This window comes from Ranitomeya variabilis, chromosome 1 (genome assembly GCF_051348905.1).
Source record: "Ranitomeya variabilis isolate aRanVar5 chromosome 1, aRanVar5.hap1, whole genome shotgun sequence".
Taxonomy (NCBI): domain Eukaryota; kingdom Metazoa; phylum Chordata; class Amphibia; order Anura; family Dendrobatidae; genus Ranitomeya; species Ranitomeya variabilis.
The window spans coordinates 1,131,663,658-1,131,688,373 of NC_135232.1; the positions used below are offsets into that span (position 1 = coordinate 1,131,663,658).

General features: G+C 41.7%; 1 protein-coding gene and 1 long non-coding RNA gene across 2 annotated transcripts; one reads left to right on the forward strand and one right to left on the reverse strand.

Annotated features, from left to right (window-relative positions):
• The first annotated feature begins 713 nt into the window (after positions 1-713).
• On the forward strand, positions 714-21,598 carry LOC143793047 (vasotocin-neurophysin VT). Its single transcript, XM_077279637.1, has 3 exons — positions 714-919; positions 4,565-4,766; positions 21,288-21,598. The coding sequence occupies exons 1-3, from the start codon at positions 800-802 to the stop codon at positions 21,452-21,454; spliced, it is 489 nt and encodes a 162-aa protein (XP_077135752.1). The 5' UTR covers positions 714-799; the 3' UTR covers positions 21,455-21,598.
• Positions 4,688-17,763, reverse strand: LOC143793055 (uncharacterized). Its single transcript, XR_013220039.1, has 3 exons — positions 17,620-17,763; positions 11,480-11,578; positions 4,688-4,790 (listed from the first exon to the last, which is right to left on the reverse strand). It is a non-coding gene; the product is annotated as an uncharacterized LOC143793055 (long non-coding RNA).
• Positions 21,599-24,716: the final 3,118 nt, after the last annotated feature.

A 24,716-nucleotide genomic window follows, 5' to 3' on the forward strand; every position in this document is an offset into this window, starting at 1 on the left:
TGCAGCAGCAAATTCAATTAAAAAAACTGCTGTATTTTTTGGCCCATGTGAACAGGTGGCAACATTTCAGGTCTTGAGTGCTGCCCACTTGTTGCATATCTATCTATCGATCTAGTATCTATCTATCTATCTATCTATCTATCTATCATTATCTATTTATCTATATATAATCTATCTATTGTCTATCTATTATCTATCTACTGTATCTATTATCTATCATCTTTTATCTATCTTTCTCTTTTCTATCTATTATCTATCATCTATCTATCATCTATCTATCTATCTATTATCTATTATCTATCTATCCATTATCTATCTATCTATTATCTATCTTTCTATTTTCTATCTATTATCTATCAATCTATTATCTATTATCTATCATCTATCTATTATCTATCTATTATATATCTATTTATCTATCTATCTATTGTCTATTATCTATGTCATATTTATCTAATTCCCATCTGATTACATGTAGTGTACATAGTCTCAGTGCCCGGTTTTGTGTACAGGGGTGCAGAGGTGCAGTGTTTTGCCCATGCTGGGTATTACGGCGACTAATGACGCTGATGAATGAGCCTTCTCGCCCCAATGCTCTGCCTGCTAATTGCTTGTCACTCATTGTTTGCGTGCTTTGCAGGCGGCACAACAATAGGACACAAACAATTACGTCGGCATTAAGAAGAAATGAATGGAGTATAAATAGGGATCTCGCCCAGAAGTGGCAAACACTGGTACAGCCAAGAGCATCGCACAGCGGACCGTCCTCCCATCACTGCTGCTCCTCCAGACTGTCAGGATGCCTGAATCCTCCGTCCCTGCCTGCTTCCTCTGCCTCCTCGCCCTGTCCTCAGCCTGCTACATCCAGAACTGCCCCAGAGGGGGCAAGAGGTCCTACCCCGACACAGACGTCCGACAGGTGCAGTATCCAGCCTTTCATCACCGGGACCCCTCATCACATAACTGTGTGCATACAGTGTGTGTGTGTGTGTATGTATATATGTATATATATGTATATATATATATATATATATATATATATATATATATATATATATATATATATATATATATATATATGTATATATATATAGATATAGATATATGTATATATATATAGATATAGATATATAGATACACATTTCTGTATATACATTACCGGGGCCATACTCCATATATATATATATATATATATTTATATTTATTACTGGGATACCTCTCTCTATCGCTGTATTTATTTATTTATTTTTTCTCCATTGCGATCACTTGAAGTATTAGGATCATAGGCTTACTTGCAGTCCTATGTAAAGGAAACACATTGTACTATCACAGTGACTTGTGCCCTCTGACAAACTCAGCTTTACTGCTTTAGACATGTGGCTATTGTTTGTGCATTGTGATGACTATAAAAGTTAGAAAATATAATACCTTTTTTTTCTGCAGTCCTATGTAAATTCAAAATAGCAATTTGTAGTAAAAATAATAGTTGTGCCAATTGTTAAGCTGAGCATTTCTTTATCTCACACTCTCGGCTCTGCTCCATTTTTAACATCCTGTGACCTTTATGTTCTGAGTTGCGGATGGACTTATAGTGTAGATATCGCAGAGCTGAATTTGGGGATAAATTATCTGTGCGTGTACTTTACTTGCAGTCCTATGTAAATCCACAAGTAAGAATAATCTCACGATCTACATTTTTATGTGCAGTGTGATTGTTCATTCACCTAAAATAACTTAATAGGTATAGGCGCAGTCCCATGTAAAACCAGATGTCCAGGTTAATTGTCACAATCTGCGGTAATATCACTAGTTCTTTCTCCCGGGATCTGCATCTACCGCATTATGTTTACTGAGTGGATAATCTTGGTATTAAACAGAGATGACAAAGTCAGCTCCGCTCCATCTGTGCAGCCGCCATCGGGATCTTGTCTGATATCTAATATTACATTAATCACTGGTCGCATTTCAGCACCATGGAGAGGGGTCAGCCCATCTGATGGCTTCATATAGACACTGGGCACATGAGTTTGTCACTTCGCACAACTTTTGGCCACTTTCGCACTGCTTTAATATCTGGGACACGTTCAGCTCTGCTATATAAGTACACCCGCAGTAGTGGGAGCTACGTCTGTGTCATAGAAGAGTTCCTGTTAGGCAGAAGAATTAGAGTTGCTCTTATCGCAGCGCAGAGGGAAACTTTGCATTCACAGATGCAGCAGAGCTGAGTTTATTTTATTATACTAGTATGAAAATCCAGCAAATACGCCCCTGCTTATCAGGGAAGAAACACAAACCAGTGGGCTGGAGCACAAGAACAGTACTCAAAAGGAATTGTGAGCCCTGGAATCAGATCCCTGGAAATCTAGTAGATCCTAGCGAGTGTTTTTGTTACTTTTTCTAATGTAGTGACGGGCCCATTTATAATCACCATCTGCTCACAATGGATGTACCGTACGTCCTCTAGGATGGATGGTTCCATGTACTGAGCGCACACTTGATCGATGGTCAGGGCACCTAGAAAATGAAACAATAGTGTTAGTATATAGTGTGGGAGCATTATAATAATGAAGCCATTATATAGTACACATACATAACACCTCCATAGTGTGCATAGAACACAAATCCAGCTGCTATACCGTACACATATTAATACCATTATATGGTACACATACTGTACATAACACCTCCATAGTGTGCATAGAACATATAAATACACCTGCTATACCGTACACATATTAATACCATTATACAGTACACAGAAATAACACCTCCATAGTGTGCATAGAACACATAAATTTACCTGCTATACCGTACACATATTAATACCATTATATGGTACACAGAAATAACACCTCCATAGTGTGCATAGAACACATAAATCCAGCTGCTATACCGTACACATATTAATACCATTATATGGTACACATACTGTACATAACACCTCCATAGTGTGCATAGAACATATAAATACACCTGCTATACCGTACACATATTAATACCATTATACAGTACACAGAAATAACACCTCCATAGTGTGCATAGAACACAAATCCAGCTGCTATACCGTACACATATTAATACCATTATATGGTACACATACTGTACATAACACCTCCATAGTGTGCATAGAACACAAATCCAGCTGCTATACCGTACACATATTAATACCATTATATGGTACACAGAAATAACACCTCCATAGTGTGCATAGAACACAAATACAGCTGCTATACCATACACATATTAATGCCATTATATGGTACACATACTGTACATAACACCTCCATAGTGTGCATAGAACACATAAATATACCTGCTATACCGTACACATATTAATACCATTATATGGTACACAGAAATAACACCTCCATAGTGTGCATAGAACACAAATACAGCTGCTATACCATACACATATTAATGCCATTATATGGTACACATACTGTACATAACACCTCCATAGTGTGTATAGAACACATAATTACACCTGCTATACCGTACACATATTAATACCATTATATGGTACACATACTGTACATAACACCTCCATAGTGTGCATAGAACACATAAATAAAGCTGCTATACCGTATACATATTTAATGCCATTATACAGTACACATACACAACACTGAATTACTATACAAATACCTATTGCCAATATACAGTTAAAAGAAAAAACACTGCCATATTGTACATGTAACTAATACAATTATACAGGGCATTTAAATATCAATGTCATACTGTATATATAACTAATGCTATTATATAGTGCACATAAAAAATGCTATATTAAACACACCATTTATATCATTACAGTACACATAAATAACACAGCTATGCCATCAGTACATCTAATGCTATTATATGATACACATAAATAACACTGCCACACTGTACAGAAAACTAATGCCATTATTAAGTTCAGATAAATAACACTACAGCTACAGCATACCAGTAATTCCATTATACATTACACATATATAACACTGCCATATTGTGCACATAATGCCATTATATTGTGCAGAAACATAAAACTGCAATACTGTGCACATAACTAGTGCAATTATAAAGATCACATAAATAACAAAGATATAGCATCCTGCATATCTAATTCCATTATCAAGTATATATAACACTTCCATACTACACAAATAATGAATGCTATTATCCGGTACACATAACTAATACTGCCGTTCAGTACCTATCGGTAATGGCATTATGCTGTGCACATAAATTACACTCCCATAATGTACACATAACTAACGCCATTATACAGTATGAATAACACTGCTCTATTGAACACATAGCTGCTGCCAGTATATATAACTAACGCCATCATACAGTACAAATAAATAACACTGCTATATTGTACATCTGACTAATGCCATTATATAGTGTGCATAAATAACTGCAATACCATATGCAAAGCTAACTACTGCCATTATGAAGTGCACATAAATATCACTGTCATGCTGAACACATAAGTAATACTAATATACAGTAGACATAAGTATCTCTGCCGTACTGTACACATAAGTAATGCCATCATGATGCTGTTTCATTGCAGTGTATACCATGTGGCCCGGGGAATAGAGGGAACTGCTTCGGCCCAAACATTTGCTGCGGAGAAGATCTAGGATGTTACGTCGGTACTCCCGAAACGCTTCGTTGTGTGGAAGAAAACTACTTGCCTTCTCCTTGTGAGGCCGGTGGGAAACCCTGCAGCAGCGGAGGGCGATGTGCGGCACCAGGAATATGCTGCAGTGATGGTAAGTCGCCAATCTGAGGGGTCTCTGTGAGGGATCCAGAGAAGAACATGCAATGTCAGGCTGTGACACACTGTCCCACAGACTCATTCTCTCAGGGATACTCCGCCACTGCTGTTATGCCGCATTTACAGGCACTTATTCTAAGACATAACAGTATATTGCCTAATGGCTACTGAAAACTCCCCTGATGAATCCCCAAGACTGGGGAAGAAACGCGTAGGGAGGCGTGTTTATCTTCATTTCCATTTGGTGGGTGTCCATAGCAGGGCTCACTTGGGGCCTGTCCTTGTTAGGAGAGGAGCAGTACAGGGGCACGACAGGAGTTTAGGGAACGGACCCCATTTCCCCCCACTTTATCCTGCTGTATGGACCCCCTGTGGATTCCTTCGAACGACTGTGGGTATCTGTCCGTGTGTATTTGGTGACATCAAGCCAATTTTTATTCTTGAGCACTGTTCGGGCACGGACACTTTATTTATGTATTGTAGATGTGATATGTTTGTCCATTTTTTAATATCTTTATTAAAGGTTATATTTTATATTTCAAGCTATTGGGAAACTCTAAGCTGTTTAACATACCACTACCATTACAAGTACTACTACTACCACTACTACTACTATTACAAGTACTACAACTACTACTACTATACTACTACTTCTACTGCTACTGCCAGTATCACTACTACCACGACTACTGTCACTACTACTACTATTACAAATACTACAACTACTACTATACTACTACTACTACCTCTACTGCTACTACCACTACTACTATACTACTACTACTATTACTGCTACTACCACTACTTCAACTACTATTAAATCACTACTACTACCAACACTACCACTATCACTACTACTACCGCTAGCACTAGTACTAACACCACCACTACTACTACTACCATTATTATTAACACTACCACTTCCATTACTACTACCACTACTATATTACTACTACCACTATCTCTACTACTTCTACTACTACTACTACATCCCCCACTACTACCACTATTACTATACTACTTCCACTACTACCACTACTACTATAATATCTTTATTCTCTTCATTTTTTTTTATAAAGCGCTAACCTATTCCGCAGCGCTTTACAGTTTGCACACTGATCATCACTGTCCCCGATGGGGCTCACAATCTAAATTCCCTATCAGTATGTCTTTGGAAACACGCAAACACGGGGAGAACATGCAAACTCCTTGAAGATGTTGTACTACTACTACCACTACTACAACAACTACCACTACTACTAATACCACTACTACTAACACTACCACTGCTACTTCTACTACCACTACTACTACTAACACTACTTCTACTACCACTACTATTATGACTAGACTACTACAGTACTAATCATAATAATACAACTACTACTATTATCACTACAATTACTAATAACAGAATTAGTCCTACCAGACTAGAACTACCATTACTACTACTATTATTATTATCATTATTAATAATACTACAGCTATTACTTTTATCACTACTATTAATAGTAGCAGAAATAGCACTGACCACTCGAATAGAACTGTTATTACTACTGCTACTACTAATGTTATTATTATTATTACTATTAATAATAATAGTAAGAATGCAACTACCCCTGTTCTCATTATTACTAAAACCAGAAATAACATTGTGACTACTAGACTAGAACGACTACTACTACCAATATTGCTAATAATAATATTACTACAGCTGCTACTTATATCACTACTATTAATAATAATAATAATAATAATAATAATAATGACAGAAATAATACTGACTACTAGACAGGAAAGAGTTGTACTAATAATAATACAGTACAATTACTAATAAAATAAACAGTACTGTAACTAGTAGGCTAGAACTGCCATTAGTGCTACTATGGCAAATAATAATAATACAATTGCTACTGTTATCACTACTATTACTGATAACACAAATAGTACTGACTATTAGATTAAAACTATTAATATTACTTCTACTTCTAATATTATTATTGATACCATTACTAATTAAAACACTAACAATAATAATAATAATAGTGTAATACAAATACTATGTTTATTATTACTATTACTAGTAACAGAAATTGCAATGTGATTACTAGAATAGACCTACTACCAATAATAACAGCAGTAATAATACTACTAATAATTCACAACCAATACTGTTATCACTACTATTACTAACATATTACTATCAACTACAACTCTTACTAATCACAAGTGTTATCACATAATAAATATTATAAACATTGTACACATTGTACACATGCATATCCTATACATACTGTATAGTACATACAACAATACTTCTATTACTTTAATAGTAACAATAGCAACCCAACTACTAACATTATTACTAGGAAAATAAATAATACCGTAACCAATTACATTAATAATCAATTACTATTACAATACTAAACATTACAGTAATGGTTCTACTATTACTACTGCTACCACTTCCACAACTACTACTATTACTACTAATAATACTTCTCCTATTACTACCACTACTACTATTACTACTAATATTACTGTTTCTACTATTACTACTGCATTATTACTGCTACTATTACTACTACTAATGATACTTCTACTATTACTACCACCACTACTATTACCACTACTATTACTGCTACTATTACTACTACTACTACCACTACTATTACTACTACTACTACCACTACTATTACTACAACCAGTATTACTACTTCTACTATTAGTTCTGCAACTACTATTACTACTACTATTACTATTATTACTACTGCTACTATTACTACTACTATTCCACTGCTGTTGCTGCTACTACTATTACTACTACCTTTATTACTATTACTACTACTACCACCACTACTATTACTATGACTACTACTACTATCCTACTACTATTGCTTCTACCTTTATTACTAGTACTGCTACTACTATTGTTACTAATATTATTACTGTTACTACCACTAATAATGCTACTATTATTATTGCTACCATTACTACTGTTGCTTCTACTACCATTACCACCGCCACTGTTAGTATCTCTACTACTTCTATTACAACTATTAATACTTCTACAAGTCCTAATATTCCTATTACTATTACTACTGCTGCTGCTGTTACTACCACCACCACTGCTACTACCACCACTATTTCAATCACTATAAATACTGCCTTTACCACCACTTTTGTCACTATTACTTCTATTAATGCTATAACAATCACCACTGTTTTTATTAATACTACTATCACCATCACTACTACTATTCCCACAGATGCCATCACCACTAGTACTGCAATTACCATCAGCACTGCTGCTACTATTAATCTGCCAACTACTACTAGGTAGGAAGTACGGCGCCGTCTAAAAATCACTAAAATTGACAAATCTCCGGGCCCGGATGGGATACACCCCCGAGTACTGCAGGAACTAAGTACAGTCATTGATAGACCATTATTTTTAATCTTTAAAGAGTCCATAATAACAGGGTCTGTACCACAGGACTGGCGTATAGCAAATGTGGTGCCAATATTCAAAAAAGGGGCAAAAACTGAACTCGGTAATTATAGGCCAGTAAGTTTAACCTCTACTGTGGGTAAAATCCTGGAGGGCATTCTAAGGGATGCTATACTGGAGTATCTGAAGAGGAATAACCTCATGACCCAGTATCAGCACGGGTTTACTAGGGACCGTTCATGTCAGACTAATCTGATCAGCTTCTATGAAGAGGTAAGTTCCGGACTGGACCAAGGGAGCCCAGTGGACGTAGTGTATATGGACTTTTCAAAAGCTTTTGAAACGGTGCCACACAAAAGGTTGTTACATAAAATGAGAATAATGGGGATAGGGGAAAATATGTGTAAGTGGGTTGAGAGCTGGCTCAGGGATAGGAAACAAAGGGTGGTTATTAATGGAGCACACTCGGACTGGGTCGCGGTTAGCAGTGGGGTACCACAGGGGTCAGTATTGGGCCCTCTTCTTTTTAACATATTTATTAATGACCTTGTAGGGGGCATTCAGAGTAGAATTTCAATATTTGCAGATGACACTAAACTCTGCAGGGTAGTCAATACAGGGGAGGATAATTTTATATTACAGGATGATTTATGTAAACTAGAAGCTTGGGCTGGTAAATGGCAAATGAGCTTTAATGGGGATAAATGTAAGGTCATGCACTTGGGTAGAAGTAATAAGATGTATAACTATGTGCTTAATTCTAAAACTCTGGGCAAAACCGTCAATGAAAAAGACCTGGGTGTATGGGTGGATGACAAACTCATATTCAGTGGCCAGTGTCAGGCAGCTGCTACAAAGGCAAATAAAATAATGGGATGCATTAAAAGAGGCGTAGATGCTCATGAGGAGAACATAATTTTACCTCTATACAAGTCACTAGTGCGACCACACTTAGAATACTGTGCACAGTTCTGGTCTCCGGTGTATAAGAAAGACATAGCTGAACTGGAGCGGGTGCAGAGAAGAGCAACCAAGGTTATTAGAGGACTGGGGGGTCTGCAATACCAAGATAGGTTATTACACTTGGGGCTGTTTAGTTTGGAAAAACGAAGACTAAGGGGTGATCTTATGTTAATGTATAAATATATGAGGGGACAGTACAAAGACCTTTCTGATGATATTTTTAATCATAGACATGAGACAGGGACAAGGGGGCATCCTCTACGTCTGGAGGAAAGAAGGTTTAAGCATAATAACAGACGCGGATTCTTTACTGTAAGAGCAGTGAGACTATGGAACTCTCTGCCGTATGATGTTGTAATGAGTGATTCATTAATTAAATTTAAGAGGGGACTGGATACCTTTCTGGAAAAGTATAATGTTACAGGGTATATACACTAGATTCCTTGATAAGGCGTTGATCCAGGGAACTAGTCTGATTGCCATATGTGGAGTCGGGAAGGAATTTTTCTCCCCAATGTGGAGTTTACTCTTTGCCACATGGGTTTTTTTTTGCCTTCCCCTGGATCAACATGTTAGGGCATGCTAGGTTAGGCTATGGGGTGAACTAGATGGACTTAAAGTCTTCCTTCAACCTTAATAACTATGTTACTATGTAACTACCACAACCTCTTCTACTACCTCTTCTACAACAAGTGGTAGCACGTAATATTAATGCTCTTTCTGTCACTATTATGCTGCTATCTCCACCATTTTCCCTCTTCCAATAATGCACCTTATTCTATAAGCTTAGCAAGAAATATCGGACCGGTCATAAAGCTGCAGGGGAGGTGCACCGGGCCATTACCGGGAGTCATGTGGGGTTCTAAATGGCCTTAAAACCAGTGTTACCTGTGAAATGAACGCTGCCATTACCCATACTGGGATGTAATAGATGCGAGTAACTTGCTGGAGAATGCATTGTTCAGCACCAAATTGCTCTTCACTGGTTGGGAGAAGTTGCTCTCGGAGGATATTTAGATTTTATTCTTAATCCTGACAGTGATCTTAGGCAAAATTGTGAGCGAGCCCCCTACACGGATGAAAAGCCCCCCCACAAGTGATCTCAGGAGTCTTTACTGCGAGCATGACACAGGACTGATTGTAGCATTCACTTTCTCGTCTCTAATCATTCTTCCAGATGTCTCAGTCTGAAGGGGACACTTACACCATCATATGCTCTGGCTCTTTTTTTTGGTTTTGTTTGAGTTTTTTTGTACATTTTTGGCTGTCAGTTTTGTTTATAAAGTTTTCCATGGATGGGTGGCATCACAGTCGGGACCCAGGTCCTGCTCAGACCTTATCTAATTTTATGTCTGCTGACACATAGGTGAACTGCGAGAATTAGGTACCATCCAGATTGGGTCACCTCGTCGCAGTGGGATGACTTTTACGCTTTTTTGTTCCAAATAATGTTAACTTTAAGTCCTCAATGTTATTTATATATACAGTATTATTACTTTATTACTATTCATTTACTTGTTATAGGGTATTGACTCATTGTGTTTATATCTTAGGTTCATACTGGTGGAGGGCATCATACTGTGTTGTGGGGGCATCATACTGTGTGGGGTAGACCATGTGATCATCATACTGTGTGGACATCATAATATGGGGTGTAGCATGGAGGACATCATATGAGGGGCGTCATTGTCACGGATCCCACCGGATATGTCAGGGATCCCACAATATGTCACGGTTCACGGGGAAGATACCTTTATCATCCTCACCACTCACACCAATTTTTCATGAACCGGGGTTGTTTGGTTGCCCCTGGTTCTTTCTGAAGGAGATTTATCTATATCCCACTTCCCAGTCCCGGTTTGAAACTTGCAGCTCTCTGGCACCCCCCTTACAATCAGGTCAGTCAGGGTACTGCATCTAGGGTAATTAGTCATCAGAAAGGCTGCCTGCTATGTACTGCTATTGGGTACACTGCAGCGAGGGCGATATAACTACTCCCACTCAGGCGGGAACAATAATTATCAACGCCGCCGTCGCTACAAAGCCTCCCAACGCACATGACAAATCCGCTGCCACCAGCTCCGATTTCGTCATTATTAACGGGTCCGGAGCCAACCCAAATCAGTAGCGTAATTCACTTCAGAGGACGCGACAGTTCGTTATAGAGCAAGGAGAGACAAGCTAGTAGTTTTATATTTTACTCCAAAGTTTAAAAAGATATTATAAAGGAGACAAATCATATGTACAATACAATTACAACTAAAAATAGGATTTAAATTGAAAAGAACACTTACAGGTTATTATGCCATCGCATCATCATGGCTGGCCGTGTGCTAAGGAGGAGGGGCGAGCATATTTCTAGATGCATAGCACATCTGTACAGCAGCTAGACCCTGGACAAAAGACCCATGAAATGCAGGTATGAAATGCCATTTTTATGCATATCTCGCTGTATGAACCTAGTATAAGAAAGCCACAATGATCAGGATGTGCCCCTGGGGATTCTTTTAAGTGTAAACACGGAGTAATTACATGACATCATGCTTACGGAGAAATCCACGCTTTGCACTCATTGCGTTTAGCTGCCAGCGGTTTCAGTGAGTTATAGATTTACTGAGGGACATCCGGAATATATAATTTTTATATCTATAGCCCGAATCGGTGCCCATATATATCACTTTAATAGCACAAAAAATCTCAGGCTTTCTATACTAGTTTTGGGCAGTATTATGCGGGAGGAGGGAATGAGTAGTTTAGGGAGACTGGTCTGCCCGCAGCATAGAACCATATAAATTCTTGTGGGAGGGATGAAATGAGGGGTTTAGGATTCACACACACACAGGCAGCAGGCAGAGTGAGAAGAGGGGAGGTCGGAATGGCCCACAGCGTGTGTCTGCCATGGATCCTTCTGGAACTAAACTTACAATATGACATTTTTTATATTATCGTGACAATCATACTGTGTGCGGGGTGAATAAGGGGGCATCATACTGTGTGGAGGGGTGAATAAGGGGGCATCATACTGTGTGCAGGGTGACTAAGGGGGCATCATACTGTGTGCAGAGGTGAATAAGGGCACATCATACTGTGTGCATGGGTGAATAAGGGGGCATCATACTGTGTGCAGGGGTGAATAAGGGGGCATCCTACTGTGTGCAGGGGTGAATAAGGGGGCATCCTACTGTGTGCAGGGGTTAATAAGGGGGCATCCTACTGTGTGCAGGGGTGAATAAGGGGGCATCATACTGTGTGGAGGGGTGAATAAGGGGGCATCATACTGTGTGGAGGGGTGAATAAGGGGGCATCATACTGTGTGGAGGGGTGAGTAAGGGGCATCATACTGTGTGGAGGGGTGAGTAAGGGGCATCATACTGTGTGAGTATTTTGGGGCAAAGGTTATCATACTGTAGGAGCATTATACTGAATGGTGGGCACTGTGGGGGCTATGAGTGGACATCTTACTGTGTGGGAACACTAATGGGCTTCACCAGGAAAATATTTTTGTATGGGCTCATATAAAGGACTGGACCAGGTTATGGAAATGTGTCTCTCTTTCCTGACGTTCAAAAATGGGAGGTATGTGTCAGCTGATCAGACGGCAGCATTGATTTGCATGAAATAAATCGAAAGTAATCCTCTGCACAAAATCTGAAAGAGGTCCAGGTCTGTGCCACTGTTCACATGGATAAGGAAACTGCGGCAAGGGCTGATACAAGATGACAAGGGGCTATAACATTTTTTATCACAGATGGCTGCATAGGGGCTTTTGTTTGTGGGAGTTTACAACTTTATTTCTATCTTTTTGATCACTTTATATTCTATTTTTTTAGAAGAGATATGAAAATAGCAATTACCTCATTACTAGTGATGAGCGAGTATACTCGTTGCTCGGATTTTCCAGAGCACGCTCGGGTGGTCTCCGAGTATTTGTGACTGCTTGGGAGATTTTGTTTTTGTTGAGGTAGCTGGAAGATTTACGGCTGCTAGCCAGGCTAAGTACATGTGGGGGTTGCCTTTTTGCTAGGGAATCCCCACATGTAATCAAGCTCTCTAGTAGCCGCAAATCATCCAGCTGCGGCAAGGAAAACTAAATCTCCGAACAGTCACAAATACTCGGAGACCACCCGAGCGTGCTCGGGAAAACCGATAGGAGAGACAGCTAACAAATATAGCACACACCGCTCACATATCAGACACATACAGCACAGACCGCTCACATATCAGACACAAACAGCACACACCGCTCACATATCAGACACATACAGCACACACCGCTCACATATCAGACACATACAGCACAGACCGCTCACATATCAGACACATACAGCACACACCACTCACATATCAGACACATACAGCACACACCGCTCACATATCAGACACATACAGCACACACCGCTCACATATCAGACACATACAGCACACACACCGCTCACATATCAGACACATACAGCACAGACCGCTCACATATCAGACACTTACAGCACACCGCTCACATATCAGACACATACAGCACACACCACTCACATATCAGACACATACAGCACACACCACTCACATATCAGACACATACAGCACACACCGCTCACATATCAGACACATACAGCACACACCGCTCACATATCAGACACATACAGCACACACCGCTCACATATCAGACACATACAGCACACACCACTCACATATCAGACACATACAGCACACACCACTCACATATCAGACACATACAGCACAGACCGCTCACATATCAGACACATACAGCACACACCGCTCACATATCAGACACATACAGCACACACCGCTCACATATCAAACACGTACAGCACACCGCTCACATATCAGACACACACAGCACACACCACTCACATATCACACACATACAGCACACACCGCTCACATATCAGACACATACAGCACATACCGCTCACATATCAGACACATACAGCGCACACCGCTCACATATCAGACACATACAGCACACACCGCTCACATATTAGACACATACAGCACACACACCGCTCACATATCACACATACAGCACACACCGCTCACATATCAGACACATACAGCACACACCGCTCACATATCTGACACATACAGCACACACCACTCACATATCAGACACATACAGCACACACCGCTCACATATCAGACACATACAGCACAGACCGCTCACATATCAGACACAAACAGCACACACCGCTCACATATCAGACACATACAGCACACACACCGCTCACATATCAGACACATACAGCACAGACCGCTCACATATCAGACACTTACAGCACACCGCTCACATATCAGACACACACAGCACACACCGCTCACATATCACACACATACAGCACACACCGCTCACATATCAGACACATACAGCACACACCGCTCACATATCAGACACATACAGCACAGACCGCTCACATATCAGACACAAACAGCACAGACCGCTCACATATCAGACACAAACAGCACACACCGCTCACATATCAGACACATACAGCACACACCGCTCACATATCAGACACATACAGCACAGACCGCTCACATATCAGACACAAACAGCACACACCGCTCACATATCAGACACATACAGCACACACACCGCTCACATATCAGATACATACAGCGCACACCGCTCACATATCAGACACATACAGCACACACACCGCTCACATATCAGACACATACAGCACACACCGCTCACATATCAGACACATACAGCACACACCGCTCACATATCAGACACATACAGCACACACCGCTCACATATCAGACACATACAGCACACACCGCTCACATATCAGACACATACAGCACAGACCGCTCACATATCAGACACTTACAGCACACCGCTCACATATCAGACACACACAGCACACACCGCTCACATATCACACACATACAGCACACACCGCTCACATATCAGACACATACAGCACACACCGCTCACATATCAGACACATACAGCACAGACAGCTCACATATCAGACACAAACAGCACACACCGCTCACATATCAGACACATACAGCACAGACCGCTCACATATCAGACACAAACAGCACACACCGCTCACATATCAGACACATACAGCACCATCAGCTCACATATCAGACACATACAGCACACACCGCTCACATATCAGACACATACAGCACACACCGCTCACATATCAGACACATACAGCACACACACCGCTCACATATCAGACACATACAGCACACACCGCTCACATATCAGACACATACAGCACACACCGCTCACATATCAGACACATACAGCACAGACCGCTCACATATCAGACACTTACAGCACACCGCTCACATATCAGACACACACAGCACACACCGCTCACATATCACACACATACAGCACACACCGCTCACATATCAGACACATACAGCACAGACCGCTCACATATCAGACACATACAGCACACACCGCTCACATATCAGACACATACAGCACACACCGCTCACATATCAGACACATACAGCACACACACCGCTCACATATCAGACACATACAGCACAGACTGCTCACATATCAGACACTTACAGCACACCGCTCACATATCAGACACACACAGCACACACCGCTCACATATCAGACACATACAGCACACACCGCTCACATATCAGACACATACTGCACACACCGCTCACATATCAGACACATACAGCACACACCGCTCACATATCAGACACATACAGCACACACACCGCTCACATATCAGACACATACAGCACAGACTGCTCACATATCAGACACTTACAGCACACCGCTCACATATCAGACACACACAGCACACACCGCTCACATATCAGACACATACAGCACACACCGCTCACATATCAGACACATACTGCACACACCGCTCACATATCAGACACATACAGCACACACCGCTCACATATCAGACACATACAGCACACACACCGCTCACATATCAGACACATACTGCACACACCGCTCACATATCAGACACATACAGCACACACACCGCTCACATATCAGACACATACTGCACACACCGCTCACATATCAGACACATACAGCACACACTGCTCACATATCAGACACATACAGCACACACCGCTCACATATCAGACACATACAGCACACACCACTCACATATTAGACACATACAGCACACACACCGCTCACATATCAGACACATACAGTGCACACCGCTCACATATCAGACACATACAGCACACACCGCTCACATATCAGACACATACAGCACACACACCATTCACATATCAGACACATACAGCACACACCGCTCACATATCAGACACATACAGCACACACCGCTCACATATCAGACACATACAGCGCACACCGCTCACATATCAGACACATACAGCACACACCGCTCACATAACAGACACATACAGCACACACCACTCACATATCAGACACATACAGCACACACACCGTTCACATATCAGACACATACAGCACACACACCGCTCACATATCAGACACATACAGCACACACCGCTCACATATCAGACACATACAGCACACACCGCTCACATATCAGACACATACAGCGCACACCGCTCACATATCAGACACATACAGCACACACCGCTCACATAACAGACACATACAGCACACACCACTCACATATCAGACACATACAGCACACACACCGTTCACATATCAGACACATACAGCACACACACCGCTCACATATCAGACACATACAGCACACGCCGCTCACATATCAGACACATACAGCACACACCGCTCACATATCAGACACATACAGCACACACCGCTCACATATCAGACACATACAGCACACACACCGCTCACATATCAGACACATACAGCACACACACGGCTCACATATCAGACACATACAGCACACACCGCTCACATATCAGACACATACAGCACACACCGCTCACATATCAGACACATACAGCACACACCGCTCACATATCAGACACATACAGCACACACCGCTCACATATCAGACACATACAGCACACACCGCTCACATATCAGACACATACAGCACACACCGCTCACATATCAGACACATACAGCACACACCTATCACATATCTGACACATACAGCACACACCTATCACATATCAGACACATATGGAACACCTGTCAGGTCCGTGGAGAACTTAAAGGGGATGTCACGATGGCTGCGACCGGATCCGTGGCCCTGGGCTCCCAAGTAAAGGGAAAGGTCTTTAAGGGGATTTGTAATAAAGTTCGTGTTTGTGACGCCACCTGTGATATTCGGTCAGGAGCTGCTCAAAGGGGTCCTCTGGGGTGATGTTATGGCAGCTAGATGGTATACCTTCCCACAGGTGAAGTTGGGTCCCCAGGGCTCCCGGTGTGTAGATGAAGATGGTGAGTGGTGCAGTAAAGAACGAGGACACAGGTTTGCAGTCTCTTTACCTGGTTTACTGAAGGCTTCAGGCAACCGCAGTCCAGGGCACCGGATCACAGGACAGGCAGGGTCCGGCCGGTTTGGAAGCAAATCCAGAGTCCCCTCTACCAGGTGGAGATGAAAGCCTTCCTCAAAGCGCGGTGGTGTTGTAGTCCCTTACTGGGTGTAAAGGCGGACAGGTAACTTAAAGTTCAGCTGTGCTGCCAGTTTCAGCTATGCAGAAAAATACTCAGACAACAAAATATATACAGGAATCAAAAAACTCAAAGTACGTACATATAATCCCTTTTCAGCTATGCCTCAGAGTCCGACACGGCCTAGATCTTCCGGCTACTGGAATCTGCGCTCAGCCAGGGAGGTAGCCAAGTCACTGCTCTGCTCCCCTGGTATCACTCTCCTGTGCCTTTTCTCTCCTGCACACTTTGCACAAGCTGTCCTTTCCTTCTCTGTTCTCTTTCTCCAGGAGCTGTAGCAAATCTGGCTACACGGCCCCTTCAGTCTTTCTGACACTCACTGTCCCACTGCTTTCTTCCCTGTCCTCTGTCCTCCCTAATCCGGGTTCAGAGCTCCCCCTTCTGGCCTGGAGTATGAACATGTTGTGCGTATGTGATTACCTGATAAAAGAAGTCTTTCATCGCTTCCAAGCGTGACATCACTCTCCCCGTGAGGAAAGCAATGCAACTGTGACAACCAGGACCCTGGAGCGTCACACATACAGCACACACTGCACACACATACCAATTATACTCCAGACACACACCGCACACATACCACTTACACAACAGACACACACCGCACACATGCCACTTACACATCAGACACACACCGCACACACATACCACTTACACAACAGACACACACCGCACACATACCACTTACACAACAGACACACACCGCACACATGCCACTTACACATCAGACACACACCGCACACACATACCACTTACACAACAGACACACACCGCACACACATACCACTTACACATCAGACACACACCGCACACACATACCACTTACACATCAGACACACACCGCACACACATACCACTTACACAACAGACACACACCGCACACATGTCACTTACACATCAGACACACACCGCACACATGCCACTTACACATCAGACACACACCGCACACACATACCACTTACACAACAGACACACACCGCACACATACCACTTACACAACAGACACACACCGCACACATGCCACTTACACATCAGACACACACCGCACACACATACCACTTACACAACAGACACACACCGCACACACACATACCACTTACACATCAGACACACACCGCACACACATACCACTTACACAACAGACACACACCGCACACATGTCACTTACACATCAGACACACACCGCACACACATACCACTTACACAACAGACACACACCGCACACACATACCACTTACACAACAGACACACACCGCACACACATACCACTTACACATCAGACACACACCGCACACACATACCACTTACACAACAGACACACACCGCACACATGTCACTTACACATCAGACACACACCGCACACATACCACTTACACATCAGACACACACCGCACACATACCACTTACACATCAGACACACACCGCACACATACCACTTACACATCAGACACACACCGCACACATACCACTTACACATCAGACACACACCGCACACACATACCACTTACACATCAGACACACACCGCACACACATACCACTTATACATCAGACACACACCGCACACATGTCACTTACACATCAGACACACACCGCACACATACCACTTACACATCAGACACACACCGCACACATACCACTTACACATCAGACACACACCGCACACACATACCACTTACACAACAGACACACACCGCACACATGTCACTTACACATCAGACACACACCGCACACACATACCACTTACACAACAGACACACACCGCACACACATACCACTTACACAACAGACACACACCGCACACACATACCACTTACACATCAGACACACACTGCACACACATACCACTTACACAACAGACACACACCGCACACATGTCACTTACACATCAGACACACACCGCACACACATACCACTTACACAACAGACACACACCGCACACACATACCACTTACACAACAGACACACACCGCACACACATACCACTTACACATCAGACACACACCGCACACACATACCACTTACACAACAGACACACACCGCACACATGTCACTTACACATCAGACACACACCGCACACACATACCACTTACACAACAGACACACACCGCACACACATACCACTTACACAACAGACACACACCGCACACACATACCACTTACACATCAGACACACACCGCACACACATACCACTTACACAACAGACACACACCGCACACATGTCACTTACACATCAGACACACACCGCACACATACCACTTACACATCAGACACACACCGCACACATACCACTTACACATCAGACACACACCGCACACATACCACTTACACATCAGACACACACCGCACACACATACCACTTACACATCAGACACACACCGCACACACATACCACTTATACATCAGACACACACCGCACACATGTCACTTACACATCAGACACACACCGCACACATACCACTTACACATCAGACACACACCGCACACATACCACTTACACATCAGACACACACCGCACACATATACCACTTACACAACAGACACACACCGCACACATGTCACTTACACATCAGACACACACCGCACACATACCACTTACACATCAGACACACACCGCACACATACCACTTACACATCAGACACACACCGCACACATACCACTTACACATCAGACACACACCGCACACACATACCACTTACACAACAGACACACACCGCACACACACATACCACTTACACATCAGACACACACCGCACACACATACCACTTACACAACAGACACACACCGCACACATGTCACTTACACATCAGACACACACCGCACACACATACCACTTACACAACAGACACACACCGCACACACATACCACTTACACAACAGACACACACCGCACACACATACCACTTACACATCAGACACACACCGCACACACATACCACTTACACAACAGACACACACCGCACACATGTCACTTACACATCAGACACACACCGCACACATACCACTTACACATCAGACACACACCGCACACATACCACTTACACATCAGACACACACCGCACACACATACCACTTACACATCAGACACACACCGCACACACATACCACTTATACATCAGACACACACCGCACACACATACCACTTATACATCAGACACACACCGCACACACACACCACTTACACATCAGACCCCGTGTAGCAGCGCCGAGTTTGTCAGATGCAGCAGGACTGAATTCAAAAGGTGTAGTCTCTAATATATGAAATATATAGCCGAGCAGAGCTGGTTACATGTAGAAAAGCGGAGTTTGTCAGATGGAGCAGGCTGAATTTGGCAGCTGTATTGGACTTATTAGGTCACCTGTAGCAGGGCTGGTTTCCTAAATTATCTTGTAAAGCTGGGTATTAGGTGTGGCAGACTTGGGCAGGTCAAGGAAAAAAGTAAAATGTCTTTTGGTATTAATGCCGTGCCTGCTCTTCCCACAGACAGTTGCATGGTGGACTCCAGCTGCCTGGATGACGACAGTGAGAGGAGACGAGTGTCCCCGGAGCAGAACAATACCCAAATGGATGGCTCCGCCAGCGATCTCCTCCTGAGACTCATGCACATGGCCAACAGACAACAGCAGCAAAGCAAGCAGCAGTTCTACTGAGCCCCGCCCCCGCGGAGCTCTGTGCTTCATGTACTACGCCCCCTGGGGGCTCTTCTGTCTCCGGACATTTATTTAAGAATGTATTCATACAAATGGCTGACAGTTCATTGTACATAGAGCAAATAAAGTCTTATATTGCACTGTCATGTGACTCTGATGTGCTCATTATAACATATACTGTGAGATAGCTATTATTTATCACTTTGTCAGAAGGGTGCAAGCCTCGGGGGACCGACCCTGACGCCTCCATAGATTTTTCTCACGTCAATACTGCTGTAAGTTCTTTCATCTATCTATCTTGGTCACTAACGTTACCTTCTGGATAGGACTTACCTGTCACTGTAAAGGATATATTCTATGTTACCATGCAGGATGGGTCATTGGTCAGATTGGTGCCGGGTCAGGTCAGTAGCAGCCGAGCTTCAGTACCTGAGAGCGGCTACTACACAGTGTACAGAGCCGTGATGTTCTGTACGATGTATATACATGGCTGCAGATGGAGCTGCAAACTGCTGGCCCTCACTGATCTGATATTGATGACCTATTTATTTGTATGTCATATCGGTACTATTTATGTGTACAGCATGGCTGTTCTCTCTATGTGCATGGTGTATAACTTATGTGTATGGTATAGCAGTAGTACATTTATGTGTATGGTTCAGAGATACATTTATGTGTACAGCATGGCTGTTCTCTCTATGGGCATGGTGTATAACTTATGTGTATGATATAGCAGTAGTACATTTATGTGTATGGTTCAGAGTTACATTTATGTGTATAGTATAGCAGTACATTTATGTGTACGGCATGGCTGTTCTCTCTATGTATATGGTGTACAACTTATGTGTATGTATAACAGTACATTTATGTGTATGGTATGACAGTAGTACATTTATGTGTATGGTTCAGTGATACATTTATGTGTATAGTATAGCAGTACATTTATGTGTACGGCATGGCTGTTCTCTCTATGTATATGGTGTACAACTTATGTGTATGTATAACAGTACATTTATGTGTATGATATGACAGTAGTACATTTATGTGTATGGTTCAGTGATACATTTATGTGTATAGTATAGTATAGCAGTACATTTATGTGTACGGCATGGCTGTTCTCTCTATGTGCATGGTGTATAACTTATGTGTATGGTATAGCAGTAGTACATTTATGTGTATGGTTCAGAGATACATTTATGTGTACAGCATGGCTGTTCTCTCTATGTGCATGGTGTATAACTTATGTGTATGGTATAGCAGTAGTACATTTATGTGTATGGTCCAGAGTTACATTTATGTGTATAGTATAGCAGTACATTTATGTGTATGGCATGGCTGTTCTCTCTATGTGCATGGTGTGTAACTTATGTGTATGGTATAGCAGTACATTTATGTGTAAGGTATAGTTCTGTATGTGTATGGTGCACTAATAAGGTATATAGTTTAGTGCTACATTTATGTGTACGCTATGCCTGTTCTCTCTATGTGCATAGTGTATAACGTATGTGTATGGTACAGCAGAACATTTATCTGCATAGTATAGTTCTGTATGTGTATGCTGCACTAATAAGGTATATAGTTTAGTTCTACATTTATGCATACGCTATGCCTGTTCTCTCTATGTGTATGGTGTATAACTTATGTGTATTGTACAGCAGTACATTTATCTGCATAGTATAGTTGTGTATGTATATGGTGCACTAATAAGGTATATAGTATAGTGGTACATTTATGCATACGCTATGCCTGTTCTCTCTATGTGTATGGTGTATAACTTATGTTTATGGTATAGCAGTACATTTATTTGTATGGTTCAGAGATACATTTATGTGTATGGTATAGCAGTACATTTATTTGTATGGTTCAGAGATACATTTATGTGTATGGTATAGCAGTACATTTATTTGTATGGTTCAGAGATACATTTATGTGTATGGTATAGTTGTACAGTGTATGTGTATGGTGTTCTAATGATGAATAGAGTTTAGCGGTACATTTATGTGTATGGCATGGCTGTTCTCTCTATATGTATGTTTTACTATTTTTGTGTATGATATAGCAGTACATTTATATGTATTGAGTAGTGGTACATTTACATGTATGATATTGTTGTACAATTTATGTGTATAGGTGTAGTATTAATGTGCATAATATAGTGGTATATTTATGTGTATGGCATGGCTTTTATAGTCTCCGTGTTTGGTGTACTATTTATGTGTATGGTATACCTGTACAATTTATGTGCATGACATGGCTGTACTATCTATAGGTTTGGTGTGCTGTGCTATTTATGTGTATGGTATAGCTACTTTTTATGTCTGTGGTATACCAGTACTACTTACAGTATATGTATGATGTAGAGGTATGTATATGGTGTAGCATTACATTTAGGTGTATGTTCTAGCTGTATTATTAATATGTATGGTATAGTGATCCATTTTTGTTTATGGCATAGTTGTACTATGTATGTAATATTTATGTGTATGGTATACCTGTACAATTTATGTGTATGACATGGCTGTACTATCTATAGGTTTGGTGTGCTGTGCTATTTATGTGTATGGTATAGCTACTTTTTATGTCTGTGTGGTATACCAGTACTACTTATATGTATGATGTAGAGGTATGTATATGGTGTAGCATTACATTTAGGTGTATGTTCTAGCAGTATTATTAATATGTATGGTATAGTGATCCATTTTTGTTTATGGCATAGTTGTACTATGTATGTAATATTTATGTGTATGGTATAGCAATGCTATTTATGTGTATGATGTAAAGGTACATTAACGTGTATGTGTAGCGGTACATTTAGGTGTATGTTCTAGTGGTAATATTGAGGTATATGGTATAGGGGTACTATTTATGTGCAGTATTATTTATATATAACCTAAAGTAGTCATGTCTGTGTGGACAGGGTAACAACATTACTTTTGTGTAGGGTATAATAGCACTATTTATATGTTACCATCCAAATTACATCAGCAGATATCAATGGGTATAAAATGTACCTGTAATGTAGTTTTGTAATACCGCCACTAAAAAGTGTACGGTATATTCAAGACAGTGAAGTCACTCTGCTCAGGTGGCAGTGAAAAGTCTCTGCCCCGTATAAAGGGGTATATGTGACCCGGCAGCTACAAACAAAATACAATTTGAGTTGTACAGGACTGCATAGCGAGTCACGAACCACGGATCCGGGATACGGCCTTGTGTACGAGACCTCAGGGCTTCATAGACCCCGGGGACAGATGCCCTTTAA